The sequence below is a fragment of the Micromesistius poutassou genome (assembly GCF_964030765.1).
Source record: "Micromesistius poutassou genome assembly, chromosome: 8".
In the NCBI taxonomy this organism is placed as follows: domain Eukaryota; kingdom Metazoa; phylum Chordata; class Actinopteri; order Gadiformes; family Gadidae; genus Micromesistius; species Micromesistius poutassou.
This window is the reverse complement of record NC_140278.1, coordinates 8,657,812-8,681,588: the sequence shown is the minus strand read 5'-3', so window position 1 is coordinate 8,681,588 and position 23,777 is coordinate 8,657,812. Positions and strand designations below refer to the sequence as shown.

Sequence of the window (23,777 nt, the reverse complement as noted above, 5' to 3'; positions counted from 1 at the left end):
ATACTCCTCCCCAGCTCTAATGAAGACAGCGCTAATAGTGTGTGTTCGGCTTGATAGAGGCTGGCTAGAGACACTAACAACTCTTCTTCTTGGTTGTACAAAGAGACACATTTTGAGGAAACAAATCTTTTATATATTCTCCTTTGGCACAAGAGACTTTTATCTCTGTGACATTTGCATTTTGGCACTGAAGCAATTTACATTTTTATAGCATAATTAATGAACACAAAAGTCATTTACATTTTTTGCTGTTTGCCCGCAGATTGCCTCAAGAGAATCTTGTGTGGAGGAGGCGCGTGAAATGACTGGGAGTGTTGGGGTGAACTAGTATGTCTGGAGAGGACAGGAAAGGGGCCAAAACAAGTGGTGTGAGATTGGGTAAATTGGACTAGCCCTCTTCGTAAAAGCGACCAGAGAAGGAGACGTATTCTAATTACACTAAGTCATCAGCGCCTTTTTATTCAGCTGGCCCTTACATCAAATGCACACTCAGGCAGCACTAGAGTAAATCACACCATTATAGGGGGACAAAAAACTGTTTATGTAAGTGGCAGCGTTCGTATTCTCTGATGAAGATTAAACAGAATAGCTAATGGTTATTTATCCCCACATGAATCAGCTGATTATGTTATTTTAACTGACTATTCCCAATGATGAAAAGGTGCTTTGTGTACGTAGGCTTCATTACTTTCCTATAGCGTTGTGTCAGGTGATTATAAGGGATTACGCTTAAATACGATTCGGAGATCCCCAAAACGTTTAGTTTGAAGGGAGTAGGCTAATATGCAAACCTCAGCTGGGAGTAGGTGTGCATCTGTGTATTCTGCTAACATCAGTAGGCCTATATCAGTAAGGCAAGTGAAATGTAAACAATGGACGTTTGGCAGCTCAGAATGTCGCCCATTCGACAGCAGAGGAACAGTCGTTGCTTCTTGTTTTTTGTTTCAGCAGAGGCTCGATTTCCTTGACCTCAGAAGATAGATTTGTGAAAGCATAATTTAATTAACAAAAAACAGGGACCAGAGTGACGCACGTATAGGAGTGGGGAGGTTTGAGGCAGCAGGAGGTGCCACACAAGACCAGGTGTGTGCCACTACAACGGGTGTTATTATAAGCTCTCAGGAAGAAAGAAATTGCAGCTGCGTCCCCGGATCTAAATGTGATTAGAAACAACCATGTGATAATTGTACTAACAAAAATGTATGTGTGTGTGTGTGTGTGGGGGGGGGGGGGGGGGCTTGTATTCAAGCCTCATATCTAAAATGACCTCAATCAAAATAATAAGATGAGTGTAAGGCAATTTGTTGGAATTGGAGTCGTTTAAATGTTAAACAATTCAATGTTATGATTATGAACACCATGGCACAGTTAGAGACGAATTATTGACATTGAAACATATGTTTTTTTTTTAAATAATATGAAATGAACTATTGGCCTATGAGCCTATTCCATATTTATTTATTTTTGGTTTATTGTCAATCATTATAATTTCCCGTATAATGAAGCACGTTACAAAATACTATCACGCTTTAAATCTCATGTGGCTCAACTCGAATTGTTATTGCTCTGCATCTCCAAGAAGGCAACGGGAGCCGCGCGCGCATTTGGAAACGCGCCGCGTGTCCCCGCGCAGGTGGATCTTTCTCCCGCCACTCCTGCCTGCAAGCTCTCGTGCTCATCGTTCACAGTACTGACGACACAAGGGCTGGAGCACGGGGGGGTGTCGCGCATGGCGAGGACAACCCGAAATATGCCTTACATCTTCCCGCCCTACAACACGAGACGATTGAGAAGAATAAGTCATCACCAGGCTACTTCAAGAATAGAAACCCCCAAAACCACAGAAAGAGTAGAAACCTGAGTGACGTTACTATTTCTAGCGGTCGTGTGTCGGTGTGTGCACAGCTCTCCTGCCAGGACTACAGTAGGACCCAGTCCGCTACCTATATTTCGTGTGATCTGGTGGCGGTCTACGGCGCTCCAGCGGGACTACAGTAGGACTACGGTCTGGTTCCCCATCCCCACCGGAGAGGACAACCAGAGAGCTCGGCTACAACACGGTACCCGGCTTCCCAGAACACCATGCACCGGGCAGAGACGCGCCCTATGCCATGCTGAACATCTCGCCGCCGACCCTTCTGCGGGCAGTGACCGCCGTGGCCGGGCTGCTCCAGCTATGCCACGGCTGGAGCGACGAAGACCTGCTCCTGCCGCCCGTCAACTCGACCAACAGGTTCCTGGCCAACCTGGAGGTCGACGTCCGCTACTCCAAGAGATCCGCGGCGGAGGACAGCGAAGCCTCGTCGTCGGACGGCTCCCTCCAGACCCCGTCTCAGTGCAACGTGAGCGTCCAGCGGCTCCTGCCCACCTCGTTGGTGGCTCGCTGGGACAGCAACTTCGGGTTCCAGTGCGACGTGTTCATATACACCACCAACAACCACGGAAGGGCTTTTTTCTCGGCTTCCTTCAACAGGGCCATGTCGCCGGTGGTGATCGAGCACCTCGGCGTGACCGGTGGGCAGCAGGAGCTGAGGCTGTGCGTGGGCTGCGGTCTCTCCCGGTATAGGAGGTTCGGCCAGGGCAGGTCGAGGGGCCAGCAGGGGACCGGGGACTCGATCAATTTCTGCTGCGTGGATTTTAGCCTGGATGAACTCAAGGGGGACAAAAGTTGGAGGCTCAACCGAAAGCCCATCGAGTCGACGCTGGTGGCGTGCTTCATGACCCTGGTCATCATCGTGTGGAGCGTTGCTGCTCTCATATGGCCGGTGCCCATCATTGCAGGGTTTTTGCCCAATGGGATGGAGCAGAGACGGCCGAGATAATTCAAGTTTTTCTTTTTTTTCTGGAGAAAAAGCCTGTGCTGCCTATACTGTTTGTAGCCATTCCAGCGGAGGTTTGTAATACGTTAAGCCAAATGGGGTTTGGTTTAGATTTAGCCGCTAGACCTCAAGGTGAGCTCCTGTAATAATGGAGCATTGTCTATTGCCTAGGTGTGTTTGTTTTTAACCCGTGTAGGCCTTTTTGTAGGTCAGCGTAACCGTGCTAACTTTTATCCTAAAACTCTGTATAGTTTTGGAACTTTATAGATTATTTTACTTTTCGCTTATATTTAGGAATAGGATTTTTACATAGAAAATGTTCTTTAAACTGTGCTGTCATATGATAACTTATTTAGTCGACTTTAAAATACACTTGTAAGGTTTAAAAGTATATTCTTAACATATTCTCAGAATATAAAAGGTTTCTAAAGATAGAGAAGATGCGAACATTTATATTGTCCGATTTATAATATCAAGTTCAACATAAGAAAAGTGATCAGTTGTATTTATGTTACGATTACTATAATGAAAATAAAACGATATAATATTTACAATATCTTCTCAGTTTCATACTCTAATTTCCAAATGAATGTGTGTGTGTGTGTGTGTGTGTGTGTGTGTGTGTGTGTGTGTGTGTGTGTGTGTGTGTGATATATATATATATATATATATATATATATACTCTAGTCTAGTAATAATTCGCTATACAGAGTAATAATTGCATTTTAAGAGAGCAAGGAAGTCTTTTTTTGTTATTTACGTGGAGCACATGGCTTAGGCCTACATAGTGGCCTACTGGTTGGTTTAAGTAAAACATGTTTCCAATCCATTCATTTATTTGGAGGGACTAATTGGAATAAGCGTGGAAAGTTTTCGTAAAACATTTTTGATCAAAAGAATAGCTATAATGGCTAAAGACAGATTTAAATGGCGGTAGCCTACTACTACTTTATTTTGTATACGCATAGGCCTGTACTGAACTTAGACACGGCAGGCTACTAGAGGCAACTAGATGCTATATGGAGCGTGAAACGGGGCCTGGTGCCCCGCCTTACCTGGAAGAGGTGTGGTGTCCCACTACAGGAAGTAGGCAGTCAGTAGTAGGCGAATAATCAACTGCTCGTTACCTTAAAATATCTGACATCATTTTCGGCGCTATGAATTGTCTTCCATTATGAAATACAACCGCCACTTTCCAGGGGCTTCGACTTACCACCACCTGTTGTTCGACCATGGTCTCATCAGCGCTCCGACGGGCCGTAGGGGTGCTCCTACTCACAGCTGCGATTCTCAATGTATCAGGTTAGTCACGTCCTCCTCTGACTGTGGTTGCTTAATGACATTTTACGAGGGAGAGAGTAAAGCGTGTTGGAGTTCTGGAAAAGTTTCTGCTGTTATGCGATCTCAATAATGAATAAGACGTAGGCCTATGGGTGTGGGTGTGGGTGTGTGTCTGTGTGTGTATCCACATGTAGGCCTATTTCGTTTTTTATTGTAGGCCTACACGTACCTATTGGTTGAATGGCCGCTGAACCGATGTGTGATCCATTTTAAACCTTTACTTTAAATTGACACATTTTGCCTGGGAAAGGTATCTGTATCTCGTTGAGATGCCCGTTGAGGAGAGAAATAAATCGTTGTTGGGTGTGTGTGTGTGTGTGTGTGTGTGTGTGTGTGTTGTGAGTGGTGGAGTGGTGTGTGCTTGTGTGTGTATACAGGCCACTGTTTGCACTGGAGTGGGTACATCAAGGGTGATTGTGTGCAAAGCCTAATCTCTCCCAACACAGCTCTGTCCTGCAAATACAAACATGCTCTGAATGGGAACACAAACTATTTCCTATCAAAAACCATGGTGAAAATGTGTAGGACATAAAGTCACAAGAAACAAGCCACCGCCTTTGACACGGACGTCCATCCTCTTATACATGTTATACAGTTACAGTTATAACATGCAGGACATGTTTATTAATGTGTGTCCGTTCTATCCAGGGTTCCAGATCCAGACCCTCAGCCTTGACAGGGACACTAGCTACATCTTTAGTAACAGTAATAATGGCAGACAGTCAGCGTGCCCTGTGTGCATCGTGGGTCGGAAACAAACATGCAACGCATCGGTTCTGTTACAAGGCCCTGACTCTGTCTCAGTGGAGTTCAAGTGCCCCAAACCTGAAGACCTGATCCACTTGGAAGTGCGTCGGAATATAGGTAAGGATTGGTTCGCATGCATCACTGAGCACAATGGAACGGATGGCTGCGTTATGTAACGATATGATCATATTATCCATTGGCTCTGAATACTCACAATATTTGATCACGTCTTTGAACACTCTTTTTTGTTGCCATGGTAATTGCTGTCTTTAGAATGCACTACACACTCCTGCAATGGAGATATCATCATGGCGGAACAAAACTCCCTCTTGGTCACCAACCGCACCTACGTTTGGACCCTGAAGGCGGCAGCACCCAAAGCGTTTCTGATAGACTTCACCAGGACTGGTCTGAGGCAGATCCATTCCTCACAAGCGTGCCCAGACAAGCACACCTACAGCCTCCAGGCGGTGGGGAGAGTGGACATCGGGTGGTACTGCAGAACCGGCCCCATCAGCCAAGCCCAGGTGCTGAACCAGGGAACCTTCTCTCTGCATGTGCCCGCCAAGGAACCACTACAAGCTGGACGCTTCGATGTGTCCGTCGGGGAGGAGATAAAATGTGAGCTTGTTGACACAATGTATACTCACATGGTTTTCATGGTGAAAAAGTCCCGCCATTCAACGGAACAATGCCCTTGATTTCTGCCTCCTTTCAGCTCTCGCCAAAATCAAAGTGGTTCTGCCGACGGGGAGTTCGTCGCCGGTGGAGCTGCTCTCCCCAAACTACCCACAGAGTTTCCCAGACGACGACCTGGTCCAATGGGAGTTCCAGGTTCCCCGGAAGCACGGCGCCACGGTCCAGGTGGTGAACCACACGCAGCCGGCCTGTCGGAAGAAGGGCGCCGCCGTGGAGTACAGCGACAGCGGGAGGGGTGTGCTGGTGCTGGGGCTGACGGACCCCCAGCCAGCCCAGGAGAAGCACAACTTCACCATGACCCTGAAGAACTGTGAGATGGACCGCACACGGGGCAGCCCCCACGGGCTGTCCCTCCACCTCAGGGTGACCTCGACACCCAGCGGCAAACCAGGTGTGTGCAGCTGTGTGTGGCTTCCTGCTGGGGTGGGGCATTGCTGGTGTACTGGGGTACACTGGTTTATCATTACTGGGGATCTGGTGGGTACTGGCAAATTGTTTCTGATATACTGGTGTATGCTGGTTTAATATTACTGGTGTATCATTCCTGATATACTGGTGTATACTGGTGTGCTTGTATATCATTACAAATATACTGGTGTATGCTGGTGTACTGGTATAATATTCATTTTATACTGGTGTATGCTGGTGTACTGGTATATTATTCCTTTTATACTGGTGTATACTGGTGTACTGGTATATTATTCCTTTTATACTGGTGTATACGGGTGTGCTTTAAAAGTTATGACCTCTGTATTTATTTTAGTGCAGGGTTTTGAGGCCTTCCTAATGCACATGGATAATGGGATTGCTTGCAGGTTTGCAGCCACTCCCTAATTAAGATGACATCTCATTGTCATAAGCCATTTGCCTGAAGTCTAGCAACAAAACGTTGCATATAAATATTTTATTGCAAGTTAACAAGTTGCAGGTTTGTTTAACCCTTCATAAAATGTATTCTTACTTCATATTCCAAGCTGAGTCCCATCCCTAGATATGACACTCCATTTGATTGTTTTTGACCTTAATCCCAGTTCCATTCTCAAAGGGATCCACGGACCACAGACAACCCTCCTAACCCTCTGAAGGGGCAAGAAAAAACAGATCAATACTTGATTATACACTCTGTTGGGAATGTCCAATATAGACACATAGACATTGCCTTTTCCTCTAGATATCCTATCTTGTTAGGACACAGCCCACCAGGTTAATACCAGACTTCCCCCTGTGGGTTTTGTACTACATAAACTTGCATTTGGATTTCCGAGTACTGGTGGGGAAACTTCTGGAAAGATTAAGCGTGATGCTCAGAACTTCAGGGAGCTCCCCAAATGCCCTAAGCACTGAGTCATGTGTGTGTTGTAACTCGGCTGGAGATAGACAATGCGTGTTCAGGCAAGCAACAAGGAAAGAAAAAAAGGGACGATACAGGTCACTGTCTGTGCGCAATGTGCGCACTATCGATTTTTCCATCTGTTATTATTGAGTGTGTTTTTCAATATTGACGTCTCCATTTGTAGTGTTGTGCTCTGTGGACCTGAGGCAAATGCAGGGTCTTTCCCTGAACCTGGAGAAGATCCGACCTGACTCGGATTGTCAGATGACAATGAACTCCACGGCCAAGGGGGCCATCCTGGTTCCGTCATACGGTGTTGCACAACTGTCTTTCCAGGACTGTTCTCCAGCAGACGTTTGGGTCACGGCCAGCAGAGTCATCGGTGATTATATTTGAGTCATGTATATGTATCAATAACCTCATTGTGTGATTGACCCCTCCTAAAGTACTTACTATAAAGTACTGAAACTACCACAGTATTGTTGTGTTCAAAGGGTACGATAGATGGGATTCTATGTTTTTCTTACAGTAGACATCTCCATTGAAAGCATGTGTTTATCACCAGCTGAAGCTCTGAGTAAATATAGACGCTTAGCTTCAGCGGGGTACATTTCCTTTGTTGCCATAGAGCCACCCAGTAGTTTTGGTCAAAAGTGTCCACCCTTATAATTAACTTGACTGTTGTACCTTTCCTGAAACGTGTTGAACAGCACTGGTTGTTATGCAGTCCTAGTAGTCGCAATGAGTACAACGAAGATACCACACACAGAGTGCTGCACACTGAGGTTTCTTTAAGCAACTTTTATCAACTAGCTGATTGTGTATTTCAGAAATGCTAGACTGCTAATCAGAACAACATTGCTTGGACGTTGAAGTTGTAATGATAAAAAAAAAAAAAAACGTATTCAACCACATTATCCTCAATCTTTCCGTGATCCTGATACTTTTTTGTGTATTATGTTCTTTCCCAGAATGTCGTCAGCTAAAGGACTGCTCCAAGAAGCCCTTCCCCCTGCTCGTCCCCTCGCTGCCCTCCTGTCTCCCCGCTCCCCTGCGGAGCGTCACCTGGTCCCTGGTTCACGACGCCAAGGGCAGCACGGAGATCCTCAGCCCTGGTGACGGACTCAAGCATTCGCTCCCCGGCCAGCTCTGCAACAGCAGCCTGGTTCTCGCCGTTGCCTCGGACGACGGCCGCACTTCCCTCGGAACGTTCTGCCCCCGGGGGCACATCCAGAGCATCCAGTTCCGCACCAACGTGTCCATCACTGCCTCCGTCGACCAGGCGAGCCCAAGAGGGCTCCAGCTCTCCACGCCTCAGTCTCAGCTCAGGGCTCATTTCAAGGAGGAGATCACAGGTAAACCCGTTACTGTGCCAGCGTGTCACATCTTCTCCTTTGATCGGTATCTGATGTTTTGTGATCCGTGTGTCGCCAGAGGACTACATATTCACCCTGTTGCCGAAGGGAAGCGCGCCCACTCTCCTGGCCAGCCCCGGCTGGCCGGCAGGCATGCAGTCGTACTCCAGCGTCTCCTGGATTGTCAAAGTGCCCGCCAAGCAGGAGGCCCACTTAGTGTTCGTCAACCTCAGCCAGCCCAAGTGCAGCAACCGCCACACCAGCATCCGGCTCCGCCTGCTGGGCTCCGCCGAGGAGATGTACAGCCGGCGGGAGGACGAGGAGGCGGAAGAACAGGTGGACGCCCCCGGCTCCTTCTACCTGAACATATCCAACTGCATGCTGGAGAACGGACAGTTCAGCATGCTCACCCAGATGACGCTGCGCAAGAGCAGGAGTAAGCAAAGCATGCATTCAAGAAATCCCAAAGAGGAATTTGAATTAAGGGGCTGTATTAGTTGCAGAGAGAGAGAGAGAGAGAGAGAGAGAGAGAGAGAGAGAGAGAGAGAGAGAGAGAGAGAGAGAGAGAGAGAGAGAGAGAGAGAGAGAGAGAGAGAGAGAGAGAGAGAGAGAGAGAGAGAGAGAGAGAGAGAGAGAGAGAGAGAGAGAGAGATTAATTATAATTGTGGTAGAGCAAGGATTCACGAGTGTTTTGTTCTTGTTTGTTGATGCACAGACTTCCTGCTGACCGTCATCGCAAGCGTGGTGTCAGTCCTGCTGGTGATCTCGGCTGTTGTGTTGGCCGTTGTCTGTGTGGTCATCAGGTGAGCCAACCCCGACGGCCAATATGGCGTCGGCGACGTTGCATTGTTATTGATTTGTAAATCATTTATTACACAATATATTCACAATATATTCCTCCCAAATACATGGATTTATTTAAATTTAAATCTTAAGAATATCCTAGTTTTCTTTTGTGTTGTTTTTTAAAGGGACTCAATTAAAACGACTGACTTCTATTCGTCTATTAATCGATCTATTCATCGCCAATGTTCTCAGGAAGAAGAAGAAGGAGTTGAGTCGCGATCAAGTGTCCGTCTACAACCCTGCCGGGGCCGTCTTCCGACCCGGGGAGAGTAACCTGCCCGGAGAAGACGAGTACCACGTTTACGCCTCCATCGAGGACACACTGGTTTACACACACCTGCTGAAGAAGGAGCTGAATATGGAAGAGGATGAAGACGTGGCTACGTACCGGCCGTTCACCGGGCCGACAGACCCCCATAGCAGACCACCGTCTGCTATCAACCCAGAGGTGGGCACCTACCGGCCGTTCCCGGGGACGCCTCACATAGGCCCGCCGGTTCCTCGAGCCAACCGAGCCAGCCGGGACCAGCCCATGATCCACGACGACCTGCAAGCCCCTGATGGCCAGAGTGACCTCGGAGCCCCCGAAGTGCCCGCCTCTGAACGGCCAGCGCTGGGGGCTCGGATGGAGCCGGAGGGAAGTGACCGATGAGAGGGACCGGTTGAGACCACTCAGGACCCCCCGCCTAACCCCCACCCAAGAACACATTCCCTGGTGTGGATGTGAGGACAGATGCTAAAGCCTTATGAAGAGGCCATCCACCTCTTTTCTTTGCTATCGTCCCACCAAAGCCACGGAGGATGAGAACAGGATGAACTCGGTCCAAGCCCTCTGTAGTAACCTGGTAGGAATTCCTCTCTGATTGGTGTGAAGATGCCTGTGCATTGATCACTGTGTTAGAGATACGGTCAACGGACCTGAGACATGGAGAGCTACAGTTTGTGTTTGGCAGAATTTGGAGCATTTGCCTTTTGAAGTAGTTTATATTTGGAGTATTTATATTTGTGTTATGTTGAACTCTGTGGGCATATTTCATGTCAAACCCGATGACGGATGTTACAACACACAATATGTATATATTGTGTTATGTATCTCTGTTTTGCCCAAGTAATGAAATGCAGATTTCATATTGACAAATGAATAATAAATCAATCTTTGTATGATTTCTTTCAACCAACCAGTCATATTCACTCATCACTTGGATTGGCCCATTTTGTCCCAGGGCATTAAAAATAGGTGAGCCTCCTGTGTGAGATTCAGTCAGCACCAAATGTCCAACGAGAGCTGACAAGATGCCTTTGGTTTTCCATACTGTGGAAAGGTAAATTTCCGCACATGAGAACTTCAGTATTTGCTTAGTCACATCCTGCCATCATGGTTATTTTTCTCCCAATGCAAAAAATATTCAAATATCTGATAACTGACAATGCAGAGTTTGTAGTCGATGTAGAATTAGTGCCAAACAATTATTCACTGACTCAACATACCTTGTGGATTTATATAGTATACTTGGGCTGCAGGCACCGATCAGATGATAAGAAAGATCCATGCATCAGGTCAGAGACACTCATAAGAGCTTCTGTTTGCAAGACTTAAGTAGAAGACTGAAGAAGAACGGTGACTAATCCTCAAAGTGCTTTGCATGGCATACAGTCACTGAACTCCTATGACTGTTTGTGATCAAATCTTGCAGCCCCCCATTTCCCAGAAAAAGACCTCTTTGGACAACCATGAAAACAATAAATGGGTTTATTTTTTCTTATTGAACGGCAAGGGCAGAATTATCTGTCTGTTTTTGTGCCCTATAAAGGATAAATGTAGTCTGCATCAATGTTTCTATAAAATGTATAACGCAAATGTATAATACATATAAATGGAGTAAAATGTCATGCTGATGTGTTCATTAGTATATATATACATGAGTATATGTGTTCATTAATATATTAGTATATATATAGAGGCCAATGGTTTTAGCTTTCTCCGTCCTGCATTCCTGACAAGCTCCGTCATTTCATTATGTTTTAGAAATTAGTAATTCGGTTTTGTTTTTATTTGCATGCACAGGTTACAACTTCCTCTGAATATCGGTTCACACATAAACATGCTTCATGTCTTACAAAAGGACGAAAGCGTCAGTCCTTACTAAACAATATTAAACTCACACACAGACACCCTTTCAGCACGGCAGTTTTCATCAAACCATTTCCCATTGGCCGAGGTGGACATGATGGCACAGTTCTGGTCCCGCCCACCGTCCGGCTGCAGAGTGATGACCGTCTCCCAGTTCTTGAAGCGCACACCCTGCCCCGATTGGTCCACCCACTGGCCGTCAGTGATCATATCATTGATCCCTAACCAGACGTGCTCCTCTGAGCCGATGCTCTGGAGCACGTACTCATAGAGCCGGTCGTTTTCAGCCCCTGTCACAGGGGTGCCCAGGCTGCCCCCCTTGGCGATGCAGTCTTCACTGGCTGCATGGTAGTTCTTCTTTACAGGATCCGCCAGGAAACACTTGCCCAGAACCTTTGTGCCTCGCAAGCAAACTGTGCGTTTGCGGTGGTAGTAGAACAAATTAGAAGTCAGACATCTTACACCCCTATGTGCCTTTCACACACTAGTTATGTAACCCCTAGTCAATGCTGTTACACCCCTATGTGCCTTTCACACACTAGTTATGTAACCCCTAGTCAATGCTGTTACACCCCTATGTGCCTTTCACACACTAGTTATGTAACCCCTAGTCAATGCTGTTACACCCCTATGTGCCTTTCACACACTAGTTATGTAACCCCTAGTCAATGCTTCAATAATCATAACTTAAAACCTGAATATTGTTCTTGATTGTTGGCAAGTTCCTTTTCAGATACTTTACCTGTTTGTAATGCTTGATGTTCTTTCAGTAGATTCAGCTCTACTAAAATATCATCAATCTGTTTCTTCATCTTCTCGATCACAGCATTGTTTGCAGCCTCTGTTAAAGTAACAAGAAGAACCAAATGAAGATCAAGATCTATCCTTAGGGAACCTTGGTTTTTGTTACTTGACTTTTGATGAGCGGCCCGTATTTCATGAGCTGCAAAGAACATGAGGATGTGTACAATGAAATGATTTCATTTGAAATGTCAAGAAAACAAGCCTTACCTTTCCTTGCATTCTTCTTTTTTGCACTTGCAGTGGTCTGCTGAAGAGTGGGGTTCACCAGTAGAAGGAAACATAACATCAAGCAAGCCCCTCTAAGGTCCATCACAAAAACACTTTTAAAAGCAATGTTATACAGGCTGTTTTCATGTACTGATGGTGAAACACCAAAGTGCTGTGTAGCTGTGAGGACTTGGCCAAAAGCAGATGTGAGTCTTACACCCCAGAAGTGGCGGCACAGCATTGTATGAGGAAATGCTATCTTGAACACACCAAATGGTTTGCAGATGTCTCATTATTGTCTTATATCATTGCCTCTTTTTTGCCTAATACAGGACTCCAGGGAGATTAAGCATTATTTTAACAGCATAATCAATAGCTACTTTGGCTGTTTCAAACATTTTTTGGGGGCCACTAAAGAGACGAACAATTAACCAAACGATCATTAACCAATCTTCATTTAACATGTGTTTCAGAGAATTCCTGGCTGCCTGCTAATCAAACTGTACACTAAATCTCTCAGTGTTTCTGGCACACAAGGCCTGCTGTATTCCTAGTGATGGCCGGCCAAAGCTCAGTATGTTTTGGCCCTCAGTCCAGGGTCTGCATCTGGTTCTTCTCAGGAAACTGGAGCATGCCCAGCAGACACATGGGCAGAGGCTTACATCATGTACAAAACGTTGTTTTGGTTGTTCTCCTTTGTTTTGAACATGTCTTCTATAGCATGCTGTCCGGAACTTTAGCATAAAGCTGCTTAAATCTTCATTTAATCTTAGCTGCTTAAATGAATTTTTCCATGTCATCTTCTGGCTTACACGCCATAATAATTAACCTTGTGTAAAATAAATGTTCCGTTTTAGGCCTTAGCAGTCAAAGTTCAGTTATGGTTCACTATGTGAAATACTGGTTACTCAACTATGAACATATTTAGACAAGACTGTTGTTTTTCTTCTATTACTCTCAAGCCAATGCCTGACAAGGAACAAGGACATGTCTTAGTTGTAGTGTTTATTGAACAATTTGTACATAATCAATTGAAAATCAAGCCTTTAGCAAGTCCACCAATTTATTATTTGCCATAAAAGCAATGTAAAAAATATCCAGCAAAGGCAATTTGACCATTTGATCAAAGAAATAACTAAGTTAACTCAATAACTAAGTAACCAAACGTTAAGATTTCACTGTGCAAAGTTCTCACTGTGTGCGTGCAAAGGGAAGTTCATTACAGCGTCTCTGATGCAGAGACCCAGTCTGTGTCTCAGTGTTCGGAGGACGTGCAAAGGTCACTTTTCTGTACCAACTGCATAGGAAGTTAATGAGTCAACAGTCACATGGCAGTGCTGTGTTTCAGCCCTGAGAACGGTGCCTTGGCATTAAGCAATACCCCTTCCTTGAAATCCGATGGGGGTGTCTGCATTGCCAATACCAACTGTCCCAGACGACTTAACTGTGAAGTTAAGTTAACAGTGAAGATTCCGTACAGTAACAATACTGAATTGCATATCAGGGTTTTAGTTTTCCCACACCCTCTGTGGTTGGAGAACGGGGTACACCGAGGCAGAAGCCAGGGGCGACTGTACCGGGTGCAAATAGCTCCGGTCTCTTCATGATCGCTACGGGTTTGGAGAAAGGGTGCATCTGTTGGGAAATATTCTCTCACACAATACTTCTACAATATCCATTCGCTTTTGTTTTTTTATCTCAAAGGACCTCATTTAAAACTCACAGTATACAAAAAAATGAACTCAAACTAAACATTCAAACAATACTAACAGATGAAAACAGTATCTCTGTTAAAACACTGATGCCGTCAAATTACCGTAATCCACGTAAAATAAATGAGGCATGAAATAAAAACATGAAAATATAAGTTTGGAGGAATAAATAAAGGATGGTAATGTGAAAATGTATGATGAGTCCTCTTCATCTCATGGTGAACATGGTACCCCACTCGCTGCTAGAAGCTTCTCCAGACAATGTAGACACAGTCTCTCTGGTTCACGTCGGACAAAGCACTGCAAGGGAATCACATAAGCATTTTAACAAAACATTCTCCAAAGGGATGATTGGAGAACTGGGGTAAAAAACAACAAGGAGGATCCATTCTTTAAGGAATACTTATAGGAAACCAAACGGTAACAGGATGATTATGATTTGAAGCGGTGTGTAGTTTTAGCATCACGGGTCACTACTACCATGCGTGGTGGGATGGCCCTGTACGATTGGTAATATATCTTGTGACACCGAAGGAATTCTACCGTTGCTTAGGACAGCAACTTTAGAAAGGGGGGGGGGGGGGTAGGTGATGAGAAAAGGAGAAGTCGGGACACAGTTTGCACAACAGCTGTAGTGTAGTTAGGGGGAGGGGGGGGCGGGTGAGAGGGGGAGGGTGCAACAAACTATGGGGTCCAACAGCGCCCCACAGTGTGCAACATGAGTGATTGCGTGTCACGAACCTCTCCCGAGTGTCGTTCTCACATCAGAGCTAGGGAGTTTATTATTAGAGGAGGGATTGGAAACAGAAAAAGATTGGAAAATAACAAGAAATTAATGAAAAATGGGAGTATCCCAACAGTGTTCTTCTGGCTGATACCTGGAAAGCCATGTGTTCAGATAGTCGCTAGAATTCATTCATTCGTTCATCCACAGCAGTTGTTTGGTCATTGAAATACACACCCCAGTGTCCGTTCACAAACAACAAACGGAACAACAAACTTCCCATACTGTAGGTCAACACAACAGGACAACTCAAAACCAACAGCTTACCTTTGAGGATGTAGTCTGTTAGTAGACCAGGCACCTTGTCACTGTTCTCCTTCATAGCTTGAAGAACTGCAAAATAAACCAAAGAAATAGATCCATAGATCATACTTGACTTGTCTAGGAGTAGCGATCATGCAATTAGTGGAAGATGAAACTCACTGTTGGTCAAGACTTGCAGGTCTTCAATCGATGGAGGACCTCCTCTTTTCTCATAAGGTATTAATGTGGTCAAATACTGAAGAAAAAAAAAAAAAAAGGACATGGAAGATCCTCATTTTCATGTGTTGCAGATAAAATACAAACATAATTATAACATAAATCAACACTGGTTTATGGCATTTTTCCTGGTTAACAACAAATACAAGAAGGAAGTCGTTTCAGGTCAGGAAAAGAACGCTTATCTTCTAGAGATGTGATTCTGAGGTTCATTATTATCATCTCTTCACATAAGTCCTTCTGCAGGAGAAAGTAGAGAGTAACCTGCTGAGTTTCACTGCATCCACTACCAAACGTTTGCCGGAAGCTGTTTTGAAACACAGAGGTAAGTCCCTCCATGCTGAAGCGCTGAAGAGAGAGAGAATGAAGAGAGAAAGAGAAAAATATGATAAGAGATTAGGAGACCAGCAGGAATTAATTTAGGAAACCAAAGCAGAGATCAGTTTAGCATAGGAGTCACACAAGGAATAAGAACGGATTATAGGATCAAAATTAAAATCAAAAAGAAAAAAATGTTGTAGTCCGCCACACACCGTGTCAGAGAAGCTTAACCCTCCCTTGAACATCAACATCAATCACTGCCCGGACGGAGCTTCACCCATCCACACACACACACACCCCCTGGAGTTATACTATGTGTCCGAGAAGCCGTCTCTCGGCCACGGCCTTCAACCACGACCATCAAAGGGGTCAAATTAAAAAGAGTCAAATTGAACTGACTGCTCCGCGGGTCTTCTCCGGCTGGCTCTGGGGGCTCTTGAGCTTCTTTCTCCTCTTCACGGACTCCCGGTGCTCCTTCTGCCTGTTCTGAACGTCGATGAGGACGGAGATGAAGCGGTTCTTCACCTCCTTCTCAAAGTCCAGCTCCTCCCGAAGAGCCAGCTCCTGGATCAGCTCCTCAGAGAACGTCCGGATGTTGGTCTCCGTCTCCTCCAGGAGCTCGTTCAGCTCTGCAACACTCATGGACCCCAGCCCTGGAAACACACACAGACACACATGCGTGCACGCACACACACACACACACACACACATACACACACACACACAAACACATGCACATGCACCCATGTGTGCGCACAGGCACATGCCACGCACACACACGCACACACACACACACACACACACACACACACACACACACACACGTAAAGCACACAGACGCACAGACCCGCACATGTACAGACCGACACAAACACATACAAACACACACACACACACACACACACACACACACACACACACACACACACACACACACACACACACAGGCACACACAAAATTCAATAAGACAACAGTATGAGTAATTACCCACTGAATTGCACCAGATAAATAACATTGTTTTATAAAAAAATGTGTGTATATTAGAAGGGCTCAGGACCCTCAGACATGTGTTTTAATGAGTATCAGCCCGCCCTGGTCATGTGATCACTCACTCTCCTCGTAGCCGGAGCCGCGGCGGTTCTCCAGGGAGAGGGAGGCCTCCATGTCTAGAGAGTCCTGCATCATCTCCTCTAGCTCCTCCATCACCTGCCATGGAACACACACAAACACAGCAGAGAACAATCAAACACACGCACACACACACACACACACACACACAAACACACACAAACACAAACATAGAAAAGATCACTCAAACATACACATACACACAGCAAAGAACAATCACACACTCAAACACACGCACACACAGCAGAGCACAATCAAACACAGACACACACACACACACACACACACACACAGCAGAGCACAATCAAACACAAACACACAGTGATGACCACAGACACACAGCAAAGATCACACACACACACACACACACACACACACACACACACACACAAACACCCACACAGCAATTAACAAACACACACACACATAGCAAAGAATAATCACAAAGATACACATGCAGAAAAAAAACAATCACAGATGCACACAGCAAATTAATCATACACACACACACTCAATGTATCACAGGTAAAAAAAAAAATCAGTCTTGAGGATAAGCCTGCAGACGGAAATAATCTTAAAAGTCCTGCGTGCCGACCTCAGCTTCTGGGTGGTCGATGTGGATGCTGAGGTGGTCGCCAAGGACCATGGGAGGACGGCCGGCGATGCTTACCTGTTCTGCTGTGAAGAGGGGCTCCTGGTTTAGGAAAGGCACAATAATGGAGTGCATGTCCAGCTGTTCCCTCAGCCCCTCCTCCTCCTCCCCACCAGACAGCTCTGTGGTTACATCACTCCTCCTCTGCCATGGAAACACAGGGGGAGGGGATTTCATCAAAACACTAAACCCTGGCACAATTACTATTTGTGATTTGTGTGACAAACAGATTGGTCGGTCGGGGGAGGGGGAGACGGGAGAGGAGACAGATCAGAGATCAGAGACGGATCAGTTGGGGTTTATCTGGGATCCAGCAGTCCTACTATGCTATAGCAGAACTTCATGGGGAGACGGCACAGAGCCTGGGCCGGAAACAAGAAACTGCAAGGGGCAGAGTTACACCATGTTTCCTGTTTTGTTGCGGAGATGTTGTAGGAAAGAAAGGTTGGTCGCATGAGTGGATGAAACTCTCACAAGGGGATTTTAAAGTGTATTTATACAGTGACTACTATACAGGGTATTGTTTTGAAACCTTTAACACATCTTGTTGACCTTGTTAACAAACAATTTCCTTCACAGTTAAATACTGCAGGCTGAGTCTGTTTATTACTGCATGTAATTGAGCACCATTACATGCATACGGATCCCTACCTCCAGCCACATGATCGGTCAAAAACAAATATGAAGTAAAATACAGTGATCAGACTTTATCTCCTCATCTTTAGATATGAATCTTAAATGTGATGAGACTAAAAGGGGCCTGTCTCACTTGGCTGGGCTCCAGGGTGAGAGGGGGTGTGTGAAGGGTGCGCGTCCGGGAGTGTTTCCAGTCAATGGGCGTTATGCAGCCATAGTTGTGAGTCAGAGTGTTCCAAACCCTGGGGAAAAACAGAGAGAAGACAGACCATATGATTTAGAAGTATATGTTTATAATCAAAGTATAACATGTATTTCCATTATTACCACATTGACATTGGCATAGTCTAGATTCTATACTCACAACTCTACTCACTGGAAATTTGACTGGGGCATTAGCTGGAATTGGGTCAATGGCAGCCGAACAGGTCTGTTTTATTATTACTTATTTTAATAATATAAAGGGTTCTTGAGTAATGTGATTTATTTTAGCCTTGATGAAAGTTGTAGTCAGGTATAATTCTGACTTGGTCATATAAGGCAAAACCAATATGAAGCCAATTCTGATCCAATGTGGTCCACACATTGTTTTGTTGTTTCGATACAATTATATATTGTATCGTGTATTGTTACCATGTCATCACGCACTTCCGGAGTGGTTTCCCCAAAATGCTATTAAATATTCATGCATAATTCATGGATGACCATTATACAGCCCTCGGGAAACCAATGACGGCGGAATCCGATCCGTCACATTTCCAGGGCAGATCTTGTTACGCTGAGGGTTATCCCTAACCACCTAACCCTAACCCTAACCTACAGACCATATGAAACACTTCAACACTCACTCGTCCTGACTCAACCACGTGTCCTCTGTGATTACGTAGGCGGGAGAGACGCCGCCGTATTCTCTTTCAGCATTTGGGAAGCACACGGATACAAACAACTTGTCCTCCGCATCTTTGACAAGGTTTTCCATTGACTTGGAGCTGCAATAAATATCTCCTGGATTACTTCTGTGTAGTTCCGAGAGGCTCTCCAAGACTCCCGTCACGTCTTCTGCCTTCGTGTTCACGCCACTTTTGCGAATTTCGTGATCTGAAACCATCGCAAAGACGAACGAATCCTGCCGCTCATCATCGAATGGAGCGACGAGCGCCGCCATGGCTGCCTGTCCGCGCGGACCAGCGTATGTTCCCTGGTGAATGATGCACGAGCCAGAGGAATGCCAAGCCTCAGCATCCTCTTAGGCACAAGGACGAGAGAGCATTGGGTATTGAAGCGTTATCCCGGTCTACCGCAATTTCCGCTGTAATTGAAATTCCTGCCCTCTCTCTCACCGTTGAACCCATGTAACGGAAAGTCCCGCCCTCTCTCTCACCGCTAAACCCATCGAGACGAAGGTCCCGCCCTCTCACTCGCAGTGAACCCATGTATCTGAAGGTCCCGCCCTCTCTCTCGGAGTGAACCCATGTATCTGAAGGTCCCGCCCTCTCTCTCGCAGTGAACCCATGTATCTGAAGGTCCCGCCCTCTCTCTCGCAGTGAACCCATGTATCTGAAGGTCCCGCCCTCTCTCTCGCATTGAACCCATGTATCTGAAGGTCCCGCCCTCTCTCTCGCAGTGAACCATGTATCTGAAGGTCCCGCCTTCTCTCTCGCAGTGAACCCATGTATCTGAAGGTCCCGCCCTCTCTCTCGCAGTGAACCCATGTATCTGAAGGTCCCGCCTTCTCTCTCGCAGTGAACCCATGTATATGAAGGTCCCGCCCTCTCTCTCGCCAGTAACGGTAATTCGGTACATCCCGTCCCCGCTGTTCCGTGGTGAGATGAGGAGGCGAAGAGCCTCCGACACATTGTCTGTGTTACTCTGTAGTAGTAGTAGGCACTCTGTCCCAAAGCAGTCCCGACTCCCATCCCGTAAAACAAAGTTCAGTAAGAAACACAGTACAAAAAAACGTGATAGGCTTACGTCATTATTTGAGTACGGGAAACAAGCTAAATAAATAATTAACGATACCCGGCCGGACACACAAACACGAACAACGACACACAGTGGAACAATGCAGGCATTAAAGTTTCCCAAAGGCCACTAGCCAGTTACCAACGGCAACCGACTACAAACAAACACTTCTTTCTGATCCCAGCGCGTCAAGGAGCCCTGTCTGAGTCCATTAGGTCATATTTACATTTTGATTCAACGCGGCTGCGTTTTTTAAGTCTGTGAAGGAAGGCGCTTGTTCATTCAGAAAGCCGACTGTTTTAGTCAGGCCTTTCATTTATAAACAGAATGACCTCGCCTCTATCCATGTTGAAGAAACAAAAACGCGTCGCTCTACCAGGATCCAGCGGGTGAGCTTTATGTTAAGGCTGTTTAAGGGTCAGGTTATGGCTATGGCTCTGTATGGCTGCAGGACATAGAGATCAATAGATATGAGGCTGTCTGCCAAAAAGAGATCAATAATGGCTGTAATGTAATCTATATTTGAGATGGCTATCTTTGTTCGACAGGGGCCAGGGAAGCGATGCATTTATGGGACAACTGTTCACAGGTAGGCTTACATGTATAACAGAATGTTTTTGTGTATGCCTATAACGTGAGTTATTTAGCCTGATTCTAATCTAATAAAAAATAAGTTTAATTTTGGTAATTGTACAAAAAAAAAAAAAAAAAAAATAATAATAATAATAATTATATATATATATAACAGAGCTATTTGATAATAATCACCAAATGAATACATCATAATGTCCAAGTCTGATGATGTCCACCAGAAGGTCCACCAAGTGACCTGGAGCTCCTGTCCTCCATGATGCAGAGATTGACTCAGCTTGAAGCGATGGTCAAGTGCCAAGCACAGGAGCTGGAAAAAAAGGTGAGCCCTTACCTGATCCACCAAGAGACATATCTATAATCTAACTGATTAAATCAATTCAATAAATTGCAGACAAACAAAAATAAACCATTGCTTGATCCAACTGCTTTTTACATTTTTTTATTGCTTAATACACTAACTGAACTGTTTCCTGTAATCCTTTATTATCCAAAGGAGAAAAAGATCACAATTTTGGAGAAAAAATTAAACCTCACAGGTAAATATCTATGGATGGCCATAAAAAGCTTATCACCATGATTATGTTTGAAAGGTGCCTGATGAACTAACCCGATTTGGCCTATCTCTGTATGAATATCTGATATTAGAGCCAAAGAAAGACGTGGCTGACAAAGAGGATCTTGTGAAGACCTGTCGCCGGCTCCACACTCAAGTCACTGAAATGGAGGTATTTCCATTGACGATCAAAGAAGTACAATACATCACTGGAATCATAACAACATCCACCAATACAGCACTTGTGTTCTGGGCAGAACTTCCTCATTGACTACGGTCTGATGTGGGTGGGAGATGGAGAGGAAAGCGATGAAACCCTCCAGCTGGAGAAGGAGGAACAGTCCCAGAGCGCAGAGAGAACCCTATGGCACCCAGGTTGATCAACCAGTTTAATGCAATGCAGTTTAACTTCAAATGTGCTGTATGTAAGATTTAAGAGTTGTAAAGAGGGCAATATTTATATAGATCTAGGAATCTATATCTATATCTCTATCTCTATCTATCTATATCTCAGTGTATATATGTATATATGTGAATATGTTTATAGGTGTATATATATATATATAATATATGTATATATCTATACATTTATATATATATATATTTTTTTAGATATACTGTAGATATTTAGATAATGGCCATTAGCTTTCAGACACTTCTCTCTTCCAGACACCTCTGCAGTCGCCGGCTTCCAGGTGAACTTTGACCTGGTCTTGCAGAACATCAGGCAGCTAAACCTCCTGGCCGGGGAAGGGGAGTCCTTTGTTCAGGCCACGGCCGTAGGAGCTCAGCTAGCTACAAGGGAACCCATTCAGCTGTGGCTGTACAGTAACGGCATCCTGATGTTCGAGGGACCTTTCCGCTCTCTCCAGGAAGCCAGTACTCAGGTAACCTCATGAGTAACACAGACAGTATTCTATATCGATTGTTTCTTTCTTTATTACATCGATATTGCTCTCGGCTTCACAGCGGTGCCTGCAAGATCTGATGGACGGATATTTCCCCTCTGAGCTGCAGGAGAGATACCCCGATGGAGTGCCTTTTCAAGTGTGTATACATCTAGAGCCTGACATTCAAAAGAGGCTTGTTTGTTGGTGGCAAGAGCTACTTATAATTGTTTAACCTTGTTTAACAGGTCCATGACAACCGCCATGAGGAGTTCATCGAAAGGCCGCTGTTCTCTGGAAAAGGCCTGGCTGTTGGTGCAGTGAAAAACACTATATCCACTATACCTGGTGTGTTCACAGCTCAGCACACATCACAGCATGCAGAGACATTCTGAACTATATAAATATTCTGAATTGTCAATAGGGCTGACTCGACTTGATTTACAGGCAGAAAGTTGACTAAGGACCAGTTTCTGAACAGATTGCCGAAGGTGGTAATCAAGGGCGGTAAGGTGATTGACATCAGGAGCTCTGTGGAGGCTACACTGCAGGTGAGGCTAAAAGGCGGTCTGATAAGAGACTCACTTTTCAAAGTTAACTAGTTCCCACATTCACAGCTATTGTATTATATTCTCACCACTGTACACACTTTGTTTTTAGTCACAGAGGTTTCGTTAGTGAGCTTTTGTAATTAACATTTGCAATTGTCAAGTGACCTAGAGCCAGGAAGTAAAACCAATGAAAACAGTTGTCTCAGCATACTGTTCATGTTCCTTCTACCGTCATGTGCTCCAATGTTGCCCATGTACATGTTTACAGTTAGTGTTAGGCCTCATTGTCAGTTAACCTCTGGAAAGCATCCCTTTTCTTCTAATCAATCTGTCTTTTACCTCATTTCATCATGTGATCAATGCTTTTTAAAAAGGGTTCATCCAATGACCAGAACAGTCCGGTGACCTTCATAGACACGCCAGCACTGAGGGCTATGAATGAGAGGTACTCATCCCTTTATCTGGGTTGTCTTGTTCTAGAAGAGAAGAGCCTTGTTCACCACATATTAGCATAAACACAACCGACTCTCACACACAGGCTGCAGATGCGTGGCTCCAGTAGTCACCCGTCTGCTGATGAAGATGTGGCTACACTGCGGGTCAAGTCTGAAGACGGGAATCACAGTTATATTCTGAAAATGCACATCTCAGAAACCATAGGACACCTGCGCCAGTACCTGGATAAACACAGGTGAGGCGGACCGTATCAAAGCAGTGCAGAGGAAACTAATCTTTAGTCTTATCGTTTTTTGCACTGAAGTAATGAAAGCACTGAAGCGATGACCACCAAGTGTAAACAAAAGGCTTTCCTCATTTCCTGTGTTGCAGAGGGAAAGGCATTCCTGGATATGACATCTTCAGTGTGTTCCCACAGCGGTGCTACGGCGACGAATCCCTGACACTCGCATGTTGTGGGCTAACGCCAAGCTCTACTCTGCTGTTGAGACCTCAGAAGGCTCTTCTCAAAGTACTGATCCCTCCAATTAAACAAAGCTAAAGATTGCATAATGAACAGTCACTTACAAAAACTAAGTTTAAGTCCATGGTGGTCAAAACTAGAAGCAAGCTGGAATTATGGTTTTCCTACCAGAATAGTTTTTAATAAAGTCTTTATTTCTAAGATTCAAGTCAAGGACAACCATATGAAAATATAAACATCTCTTCCATTTGACAAACATTAGAAATGGTAAGGCATGTGGTAGCAGACTGCAAAACAAATAAAATAAATGCTAGC

The 23,777-nt window shown here is 45.1% G+C and overlaps 5 protein-coding genes across 5 annotated transcripts; 3 read left to right on the top strand and 2 right to left on the bottom strand.

The window, feature by feature from the left end:
* Positions 1-2,003: 2,003 nt before the first annotated feature.
* tmem158 (transmembrane protein 158) lies at positions 2,004-2,822 on the top strand (the record flags this gene model as incomplete). Its single annotated transcript, XM_084471416.1, has 1 exon — positions 2,004-2,822. The coding sequence occupies exon 1, from the start codon at positions 2,112-2,114 to the stop codon at positions 2,820-2,822; it is 711 nt and encodes a 236-aa protein (XP_084327542.1). The 5' UTR covers positions 2,004-2,111.
* Positions 2,823-3,931: 1,109 nt separating this feature from the next.
* LOC311351222 (CUB domain-containing protein 1-like) lies at positions 3,932-10,367 on the top strand. The gene is made up of 9 exons (XM_084471324.1): positions 3,932-4,121; positions 4,809-5,024; positions 5,181-5,528; positions 5,626-5,997; positions 7,124-7,321; positions 7,911-8,294; positions 8,374-8,730; positions 9,010-9,097; positions 9,333-10,367. Exons 1-9 carry the CDS (start codon positions 4,052-4,054, stop codon positions 9,790-9,792), a joined length of 2,493 nt encoding a protein of 830 aa, XP_084327450.1. The 5' UTR covers positions 3,932-4,051; the 3' UTR covers positions 9,793-10,367.
* Positions 10,368-10,874: 507 nt separating this feature from the next.
* Positions 10,875-12,523, bottom strand: clec3ba (C-type lectin domain family 3, member Ba; the record flags this gene model as incomplete). Its single annotated transcript, XM_084472147.1, has 3 exons — positions 10,875-11,684; positions 12,014-12,112; positions 12,283-12,523. The coding sequence occupies 3 exons, from the start codon at positions 12,521-12,523 to the stop codon at positions 11,284-11,286; spliced, it is 741 nt and encodes a 246-aa protein (XP_084328273.1). The 3' UTR covers positions 10,875-11,283.
* A 1,169-nt stretch (positions 12,524-13,692) lies between these two features.
* On the bottom strand, positions 13,693-19,298 carry fez2a (fasciculation and elongation protein zeta 2a). The gene is made up of 9 exons (XM_084471485.1): positions 18,845-19,298; positions 18,130-18,238; positions 17,379-17,504; positions 16,693-16,786; positions 15,979-16,232; positions 15,523-15,606; positions 15,202-15,277; positions 15,046-15,111; positions 13,693-14,294 (listed from the first exon to the last, which is right to left on the bottom strand). Exons 1-9 carry the CDS (start codon positions 19,159-19,161, stop codon positions 14,278-14,280), a joined length of 1,143 nt encoding a protein of 380 aa, XP_084327611.1. The 5' UTR covers positions 19,162-19,298; the 3' UTR covers positions 13,693-14,277.
* A 987-nt stretch (positions 19,299-20,285) lies between these two features.
* On the top strand, positions 20,286-23,549 carry ubxn11 (UBX domain protein 11; the record flags this gene model as incomplete). Its single annotated transcript, XM_084471206.1, is given in 14 exon segments — positions 20,286-20,347; positions 20,507-20,547; positions 20,771-20,871; positions 21,046-21,088; positions 21,198-21,277; positions 21,363-21,480; positions 21,775-21,992; positions 22,075-22,152; positions 22,241-22,340; positions 22,440-22,543; positions 22,918-22,988; positions 23,082-23,234; positions 23,372-23,496; positions 23,499-23,549. Coding segments are annotated over 14 exon segments (1,326 nt in total). The 3' UTR covers positions 23,531-23,549.
* Positions 23,550-23,777: the final 228 nt, after the last annotated feature.

What these genes read in the sequence shown, in the direction of transcription:
- LOC311351222 (XM_084471324.1), top strand. Translation starts at nt 4,052, where the DNA reads ATGGTCTCATCAGCGCTCCGACGGGCCGTAGGGGTGCTCCTACTCACA. An exon ending in CGTCGGGGAGGAGATAAAAT is followed by an intron (nt 5,529 to 5,625) that starts GTGAGCTTGTTG and finishes GCCTCCTTTCAG; the next exon opens with CTCTCGCCAAAATCAAAGTG. An exon ending in TTTCAAGGAGGAGATCACAG is followed by an intron (nt 8,295 to 8,373) that starts GTAAACCCGTTA and finishes GTGTGTCGCCAG; the next exon opens with AGGACTACATATTCACCCTG.
- fez2a (XM_084471485.1), bottom strand. Translation starts at nt 19,161, where the DNA reads ATGGCGGCGCTCGTCGCTCCATTCGATGATGAGCGGCAGGATTCGTTC. An exon ending in GATGCAGTGAAACTCAGCAG is followed by an intron (nt 15,278 to 15,522) that starts GTTACTCTCTAC and finishes TTTTTTCTTCAG; the next exon opens with TATTTGACCACATTAATACC. An exon ending in CCTGCAAGTCTTGACCAACA is followed by an intron (nt 15,112 to 15,201) that starts GTGAGTTTCATC and finishes TTTATTTTGCAG; the next exon opens with TTCTTCAAGCTATGAAGGAG.